The 9,595-nt window shown below is 39.1% G+C and overlaps 1 protein-coding gene across 1 annotated transcript; it reads left to right on the top strand.

The window, feature by feature from the left end:
- Positions 1 to 4,918: 4,918 nt before the first annotated feature.
- On the top strand, positions 4,919 to 6,033 carry LOC121766830. Its single transcript, XM_042163068.1, has 2 exons — positions 4,919 to 5,233; positions 5,431 to 6,033. Exons 1-2 carry the CDS (start codon positions 4,919 to 4,921, stop codon positions 6,031 to 6,033), a joined length of 918 nt encoding a protein of 305 aa, XP_042019002.1.
- Positions 6,034 to 9,595: the final 3,562 nt, after the last annotated feature.

Here is a 9,595-nt window from a genome sequence, read left to right as displayed (position 1 = left end):
TTTAATTGAAATTTGGATTTATACAACAAATTGGAACAAGACAATGTATAATTCAAATAGAAATACGACGAATAAGGAGAAAATGATATCAATTTTATTGAGTTTGAGTTGTAAGTTGTAAGTTGTAACGGACAACGATACATTACAATTTACAATACATATACATCTACAACTACAACTACAACTACAACTACAACTACAAGTATACAACATACAACAATGTAATATAATTTACAAGTGTCGTCGGACTCGGAACTTAAATAAAAAAAACATGAAATGGGGGGAAAAATTTGAAAATGGCTTGAGCTCAGCTTAAACTTTCAAAGTTAAACTTTTCAAATTTAATTTGAGTTGCCTATGTATCCACAATTTTATTGAGGAATCAAAGCCCATGTAGTTCTCTTACCTTGCTTACCTATTTGGTCGGTCGTGCTCGCCGTTCACCGCCCCCCGTCATTGCTATTGTTGAGTGCTCTCGCTTCTGACCTCGTCATCGCCATCGGAGGAAAATTCTTCACCATCACTCTCTACACGAAAGTCGAAATCCGACTCTTGTGCTCTCATGTCCGCCTTTTCCCAATCATCAAGTAGCATAGTGGCTTCCATGTTCTTGGCGGAGAGATTGCTCCTATTGTCGTCTAGGACACAACCGCCGACACTAAAAGCTTGCTCAACGGCGACGGTGGAAGCGGGAACGGCGAAAATCTCCTTAGCCATGATGGATAGTATCGAAAACTCTTTGTCATGTGTTCCCCACCAATTAAGGACGTCAATTTGTTGAGTTGGAGGACCTACATCTTGAAAAATAGAGCGCGATTCCAAATATATATCTAACTCACTAGTCGCTCTAGTCCTATTGGTTATAGTACCGTATAGATCTTGCAATTGTGATACTACGTCTGGATCAATCATGACATTGCTAAACTCCCCGCCACCAAAATCAAATGTGGAAGGACTAGGAGGAGCACGTACCTGGTGAGCGGTGTTATAGCGCATTTCATATTCCGCATAGAGAGCACGAAGTGCACTATCTAACCTTAGTTTGATTTCATCAACATCCGGAATACTTAGTTCGAAGCATTCTCCTCTTGTCAAGCCCATTTCGCGGAGTTGAGAAAAATCCAAATCGTGCAAACAACCATAGTACATGTCTAAAATTTTATAAACACCATGCAACTTCCACTTTGGATCCAAGCATTTTGCAATCAAAAACACATTTGGAATACGGGCAAAATATTTTAACCACTTTTCAACCATATAAAACAAAATTGCCCTCAACTCAATGAATTGAGTATTTTTCACACATGTTTTAAAACCAATTGCCACATACATGCAATGCTCCAAAACGCGCAGAGAAGTAGGATAATAAACACCGGATAACTCAACAGTGGCATTTTTAAAAGCGACTCATTGGTGGTGGTGGGGGTGGCATTTCTTGAACCTCTTCTACCTCCTCCCCCTCCTCCTCGTCGTCATCATCATCATCGTCGTCTTCATCAACATTCACAGGGGTTGGAATTTGTTGAGAATAGGCACCGCGACCGGGAGCACCACTACCGGTACCAACATAAGCATCGCCTTGGGATTGAGAGCGAGAGAGAGCAATAGCATGTGCCACATCTTGATCTTCTCGAGTCTACAAAATAATATTTGTATTGTAAATTTCAAATAAAATTATGAACAATAATGTAATGTAATTCAAAATTAATTAAATTAGTAGATAATAAATATTAACCTGCCACGCATCCATGTTCATTTGAGAAATTTCATCAATAACGGATCGCCGAGATGGCCTCTTGGACTTTCCCTTTCCCTTATCAACATGACCTTCTCGAGATGAAGACATATTGCTATGTAGAAATATAGAAATATGGAATAATATATATATATTTTTTGTTTTAGCAATTGAGAAAGAAAGACAACTTATAGAATTACGGGAACAAGTATAAGTGTATGACAATGCGTAATAATAAGAGTAACACTTGAGTAATTAAATGGAAGCACAATAGCACAAATGAGAAATTGGAGACAAACAGAGAGAATTGGGAGATTGAAGAGAGAAACTCTTATTAACACAAGAGTGGAGTGAATGTAAATGATGATAGAGGGGGGTATTTATAGATAAAAATGGGGGGGGGGGGGGGGGGGGAAATGGAAGAATTCGAATTTCAAATCTGAAATAAAAAAAAATATATTTTTAATTTTCGAAAAAACCGGCGGTTTGGGCGGAAAACCGCCGGAACCGCCGGTTTCCGGGACAAAACCGCCGGTTCGGTCGACAAACCGTCTGCAAAAGCTGCGCCATGTCTCCTCGTTTCTCGCGCCGCCACCGGAAGCCACTGAACCGGCGGTTAACAGCCGGTTTTCACGGTTAACAGCCCAAAAACCGCCGGAACCGGCCGGTTTTGCAGCGGAAAAGCTGCCGCCGTCGGCCCCATCCCTAATGCCTTGATAAACGCGCCTGAACCGGCGGTTCCGCCGGTTAACCGGCTGTTCCGAACCGTCCCGAACCTCCGGTTCGGCGATGGTTCCGGTTCGAAATATCTTGAACCTGAACCGGTCCGCGACCCGAATTGCGACGGTTCCGGTTCGGGAAAATTGCCACGGTTCCGGTTCGCCGGTTAACCGCCGGAACCGGTGGGCATCTCTAGCGGTCGTTGGCTAGATTCCAGCGGACTGCTGGCTGACTCGAAAGCTTCAGGCTTCCAACTTCGACTTTTTGCTATCTTTTTAGGCTCTATGCAAATTTCTCACAAAACACGCCAGAATACAAAAATAGATAAAATATATGTAAATAATGGACATGTAATGCGACTTTGACACTCCAAACGGACCAAATAATGACCTTAAAACAGTGCGAAATTCAAGCATACCATAAAGTTGAGTGAAAAATGTGATTGAATATTTTAATGAGGAGAAAGAAGAGAGAGGAATAATTTCCAAATATTGAAAGTGGACATCTTGATTTGAACAAATAAAAAAGGAGAAACGGATATCTTAAGTGAGACGAAGGGAGTATCTAAAAAACTAAACATTAAAATTGAGAAAAATGCTAAATTAGAGTTATTCAAAAAAAAAATATTTTTGATTCAACTTGTTCTCTCGGGAAAAAATATAATCCCATAATTCATGTATTTAAACTGAAAAAGAAAGTCCATTGAGAAAAAAAAAAACCCGTAAGTTCGTAAATTTGCATGCTAATAACATGTAATATTAAATTAGAGCGTAGAAATGTATTTGTTTTTAATAATGTCATATAAAATGAGTAGTCCAATGATTTGGTTATTCGATTTTTAACTAAGAGGTCTAAGGTTCAACCTCAACAAGAACATATTTTTTCCATTTGTTACTTTTTAATTTTATCAATTCATATTTCTTCTTATTATCAAAATAATTCCTTTAAATACTTTATGAAATCTAAACTTTTACCAATTTGCATTATGTTGTTATATTTATTCTTTAGTTAAAATCATTTTTAATCTAGTGTCAATGTCTTTTTGTCCTAAAGTATTTATAATTAGTGATCCATGCATCTTAATTATTCTCTATGTAACAAAATGAACATTTTAAATATTTTGAAATCTAAATATTTACTACTCTACTTGTATCACTTTTGTATATAATATTTACGATGATTTTGAATGTATAAAATATTTAAAATAATTTTATATTTTTAAAAGAATAATATATATTTGAAAGCTAATGCATGTTTATATTTTATTAATGAAGCTAGTGCTACTTAAATAATAATATAAAATTATTTATTTTATTACTAAAAATAATATTAAATTAAATATTTAATATTTAAATATTAAATTCCACCCATGTCATTTTTGGGGTCTGGATCCGCCCGTCACCTTAACATTGCACCATGTAGATAATAATATGTCAAATGTATTCAACGTTAACTTTGATTTGATCGGAATTTTCCATTGAGTGAAAACTCATAAAAACTCAAAATTAATATATTCAAATTAAAAAGTACGAGTACTACAAATTTGGGGGAAAAAATTAAAAACATAAAGTTTGTATATTTACAAATAAATATCCCAAAAATTAACTTAAATACGGGAAGAAAATAAGATTGTGTTTTGTAAAATCCCTCCCTTCGCTTTATCAAAGTGTGAATTCCAATCCGTCAACTCATAACATAACCACAAGTTTGCATTAGTGAGTTAAAATTGACGGAACTATCAACTTGAACACCACTGCCTTTTACAAATTGTCCCAAATTTTGGGCTATAAACTATAATTAAAATATTTTAGAAAATATAAATTTTCTGTAAATTTCTTTATGTTAATCATAAATGCTCCCTCCGTCTATCAAGATCTTCTTTTTCATTCCCACAATTTGGGCCATAAACTATAATTAAAATATATTAGAAAATACATAAATTTCTGAAAATTTCTTTATAATATCATAAATGCTCAATCCGTCTAATATGATCTTATTTTTCATGTCAAATTGATAAATTACCATTTTTATCGGATGGATCAGCTAAATTTTAATGTTCCCATCTAATACAATTATTAAGAATCAGGTTATTATTTTCAGTAAATAACTAAAATATTATATTAGGCTAAGTTCATAATCACAACTTCAGATCTTCTTGATGTATGTTTGAGTAAGAGGAGGCTGATTACAATGTTGGGACGAATTAAATAATAGATTTTATGATCTAGAATCATTATATCCAAATTTCACAATCATAACTCCTCTTCTTAGTATCAAAGATATAAATAGTAGAGTTAGTGAGGTTGGTTAGTAAACAGAAACGTAAACAATTTTTGAGGTATGGTGATCATGAAAAAGGATTCATTTGCATTGTCTATGCTTCTTTTTACATATTTGTTGATATTATTGAGAAGAGCAGCTTCCAATCCTCTCCCGATCCACACACCGCTAACCCGAACCCAAATGGAAGACTTGTTCCGAGCCTACGCTCCGTATCTTTATCTCCACCCCGACGAAGATTACCTCCCCTCTTCGGTTGATTGGTTTTTCAACAACGGCGCCTTGCTGTATAAGAAAGGGGAGGAGTCAACTCCGGTCCGGATCGAGCCAGGTGGCGCAAATCTCCCTAAGGGAGGTGATCCGGCTGGCTTGTACTGGCTGAACCTCCCGGCGGACAAGGGAGGCCGGGATAAGGTTAGCCACGGGGATTTAGCGAGTGCTGAGGCGTACGTCCACTTTAAACCGGGCGTTGAGAATGGGATGTTCACAGATATTCAGGTGCATGAATAATTCACTTTTTACTACTCTTGGTAATAGACATGATTTTCACTACATTTCTTAAAACCTCTGTCAGGTTAACTCATGTCAATTTATCGTGGATGTAGTGAGTAATTTTTTAAAAACAATGTGTTAGTACTTATCAAATTAAAAATATTAGCTGATTTTTTTTAAAATATGTGTCTGCCATTGTTCAGGTGTGGATGTTTTATCCTTTCAACGGCCACGCGACTGCAAAAATAGGGTTTATTAAGAGAGTGTCGTTGGGGAGAGTCGGGGAGCATGTGAGCGACTGGGAGCACGTGACGCTGAGAGTGAGAAATGGGGATGGGGTTCTTGACAAGGTGTATTTCTCTCAGCACAGCGGGGGAAAATGGGTTGATGCTTCTCTGCTGCAGTTTGTAAACGGGAATAGGTTTGCATGGTATTCTTCGAGGAACGGGCACGCTGGGAACAACGAGCCAGGGCTGCATCTGCAGGGGCCCGGGAATGGTTTTGGGATAAGGAATGATTGGGCATGGAGCAACAAGGTGGTGGATACTGGGGCAAGGTTCGTGGTGGTGGCGTCCGAGGGGGAGGCGGAGGCCGTGGCCGAGCCGCCGTGGTTGAGTTATGAGAGCAAGTGGGGGCCCACCAAGGAGTATGATACGACTGCGGAAGTGAGGAGGGTGAGGAAGTTTCTGCTGGGAAAATTGAAGAAACTATTGGATAAACTGGTGAAGGTGATTGATGAAGTTTATGGGACAGATGGGCCCACAGGACCCAAGGTCAAAAATAACTGGAGTGGCAATGAAGCATAGACTCATATTAACTTCTCTATCTTTGACTTATTATGATAATACAACTTAAGATACTAACTAATTGTAAACTTGCTACTACACTAATTGTTTTACAAACTGTTTTCTTTATATTTGTAGGATCGATTGACAAAGAAAATTTCCACAGTTACCTTTTTTTAATACGATACAAAAAACAAAGAAGCATTTTGTAACAAAAATAACAACAAAAAGTTATATGATAAACATTCTATCTAAAACATTTACAAATACAAAAGAAATAGAAATTAACAATTTCTTGCATTAGCCGCTCGTCTATCAAAGAAAAATGAACACATGATAGCTTTAAACATTGAAATGAGAAGTTTCTATAAGAGCATCTCCAATAAGAATAGTTCAGCCATAGCTCAGCCACAAACTCCTCTAAAGGGATGAATTTTGCACGTGTGTCGTATGCACGTGTTCCCCCTTTCAACAAGATTTATAATTTTCCCACTAATGCAACGAATATTACAAAGTATAAGCGGCAAGAGCGGGTCGAACCACTGAGACTAGGGACCTACTCAAGATTGTTTCTACGACACATTCAGAAAAGTGATCGGCTGCTGCCACGCAACGAGAGTGTTGAGTTTTAACTCCTAGACCTGGGAAATTAAACCTAATCTATTCTATCTACTGGGTCCAGAGAATAGAAATTGCTTGAAATATAAATGCATGCATGATTCGAAACTGAATTTAACTTTGGAACATTCACCGAATTTCCTGGGTCAAGCAAATAAATTTCCTAAAACAGCCAAACAGCAGATTGTAAGAAAAGCAGCAGAATAGATTTTCCTAAATAGCCTGACAGAAACTGTAAAAGCAAAAAGCAAAAGCAAAGCAGATCTGATTCTCTAACCAACTTCCCACTTCATCTTCTTCATGTAACTAAGCTAAAACAGAGTGAAAACAGAGCATTGAACACCATTGACGAAATAAAACAGAGCATGCTTCAAAACCTCTCGTAAACACGAAATTCAAGCTAGAACTAACAGATCTACTCTCCTGGGTCAAGCGGAAAGCAGAATAAACACAGATATACCTTACATGCAACACCTAAACTAACATATCTCAGAAATCGAACATGAGAACAACTAGATCTCAACATCTAAACTATTGGAAATCATGTAAACATCGTGGATCTAAACATCTAAGCCATCAATTGCGAAAAGCATCCAAGAAACATAAGTAAAAACATCATCAACATGAAAGTAAACACCAAAGCTTAATAAAACCACAAATAAGTCGAGATCCAAAGGCGGAGTCGTCAATTCCTCCGATGAAACTCGAGATCTTACTACATCGTCTAAAAAACGGTAAAGAAAGCTAGGATCCAACGTCGGAGGCGTCAATTCCACCGTCGAAACCATTGAACTAAGCTAAGAAATCAGCAACCAAACTAAACTAAGCTAAGAGAGCAGTGGCGTTAAGCGCCTATGAGAGTTTCCTACCTAAACTACGAGAACGGTAGCGTTAAGCGTTACCGAGAGCTTCCTACCTAAACTACCATAGCGTTAAGCGCTCCTTTTCTTCATTCATGTTGGTCCCTTTATATAGGGAGGCTTCAAGCTCGAATCCCTAGGGTATGCTCATGATTTGACGTTTGTACCCTTAAAATAGGATCTTTTAAATCTGCTCTGCTCTGCTCCATTTTCCCTGCTCCTGGTAATTGTGTGCGTTCCTGGGTTCGGCAGATTTTTCACGCTCCTGGTCTCCTGATAATTCTCCTTGACCTAGCGGATTTTTGACACTTTTTACTCATTTTCTGCTCATTTTGCATCTGCTCGGTCAATTTGCAGCATCTACTTGACCCAGCAAATATCTGCACACTTAAGCTCAAATTTGCGCATTATCTCCCCCAAAAAGCATGTAATATTACCAAAAAACAATGCATGAAACGAGCCTTATCATCTCCTATCACATCATCAGCACTAAAACTCCTCCTGCCACATTATCAGGACAAGCAACTGCATTTACGACACATATACGGGAAAATTCAATAATAATATTAAAATAGAGAGACCCGCTCGTCCCTTGAGTAGGCTCGTTGTTGTGCTCCATTTCGCGTTGTTGATCTTGTACAGAAATTAATATAGAGAGAAAACTCGTTAAAACAAGTGGTGCAAATGAAAATGACGTGCAGATCGCGTATATATAGCGTTTCAAAAAAAAAATCTCGCTCGCCGATCTGGCGCCTGCAATGGCGGCCAGGAGATAGGCGAGCGCACGCCGTTTTTTTCGCCGATTTGGCGCTCGTCGGCTGCAATGGTTCGGCGAGCGGACCAGCGAGCGCCAAGAATCGACTAGCCGGCGCGCTCGCCGCTATTGGAGATGCTCTAACGAAATCAAAACAATACATGTAATAACTGGCGCCTACCCAAACATTTAAAACAATCTCTAACGACTACAAATAGAAATAAGCATAAAAATGAAAGCTAAAAATAATTAAACCAAAATCCTAAACCAGTTGTCAAACTTAACAAATTTAGCACCTAAACGCAGAGATGGTTTAGCCAATCTACCATAGGATTTTTAAGATCGAGGCATCGTCATACCGGAATGAGTTGATGATTTGAGGTGACTGCGACACATGAAAGACGTTGTGCACGTTTCCAAGGCTTGGAGGTAGCGCCAGTCGGTACGCAATAGGACCCACTCCTTCGAGGATTTCATAAGGCCCAATAAATCGCGGTTTCAATTTTCCCTTGACACCAAAACGCGTTATCTCTTTCGGCAGGGATACCTTGAGAAAGACCTTGTCGCCCGCTTGAAATTGCAAGTCAGTTCGTCGGACATCCGCGTACGACTTTTGTCTGTCCTGAGCTTCTTTGATCTTTTCACGAACTTGTCGAACAATTTTAATCGTTTCTTTAACTGCATCAGGTCCAAGTACCCTTCGTTCTCCAACTTCGTCCCAAAAGAGCGGCGATCTACACTTTCTTCCATACAAGGCTTCGTACGTCGCCATGTTTATCGTTGCCTGGACACTGTTGTTGTAGGCGAACTCAATTAGTGGTAGTGCGGACTCCCAACTTCCTCTTCGGTCTAACACCACGGCTCTCAACATATCCTCGAGGGTTTGGATCGTTCTTTCGGATTGTCTGTCCGTCTGCGGGTGAAACGTTGTGCTGAAGTTCAGTTGAGTGCCTAGCTCACGTTGTAGGCTGATCCAAAATCTTTATGTGAATTTCGGGTCACGGTCAGACGTGATCGTCACTGGGACTCCATACAGTCGCACTATTTCCTGTATGTAGATCTGAGCTAGCTTGCTCGATCCATGCGTTACGGGAATCAGTAGGTGAGTCGGTCTATAATTACCCAAATGTCGGTGTTCCCTTTAAGAGTCCTTGGAAAACCCGTCATGAAATCCATGTCGATGTGCTCCCATTTCCACTCGGGAATTTCTAGTGGTTGCAACTTGCCGTAGGGTCGTTGATGTAGAGCCTTCACCTGTTGGCAGGCTAAGCAGTGCTCTACAAATGCCGCTATATCCCTCTTCATACCGTTCCACCAAAAGGACTTCTTCAAGTCTTGGTACATTTTCGCA

The sequence above is a fragment of the Salvia splendens genome, chromosome 15 (assembly GCF_004379255.2).
Source record: "Salvia splendens isolate huo1 chromosome 15, SspV2, whole genome shotgun sequence".
Taxonomy (NCBI): Eukaryota; Viridiplantae; Streptophyta; class Magnoliopsida; order Lamiales; family Lamiaceae; genus Salvia; species Salvia splendens.
This window is presented reverse-complemented; position numbering and strand designations above follow the sequence as displayed.

Bases quoted from the DNA above. Each gene is read 5' to 3' on its own strand.
- LOC121766830 (XM_042163068.1), top strand. From the start codon at position 4,919: ATGGAAGACTTGTTCCGAGCCTACGCTCCGTATCTTTATCTCCACCCC. The intron at 5,234-5,430 runs GTGCATGAATAA...GCCATTGTTCAG, and splicing joins GGATGTTCACAGATATTCAG to GTGTGGATGTTTTATCCTTT.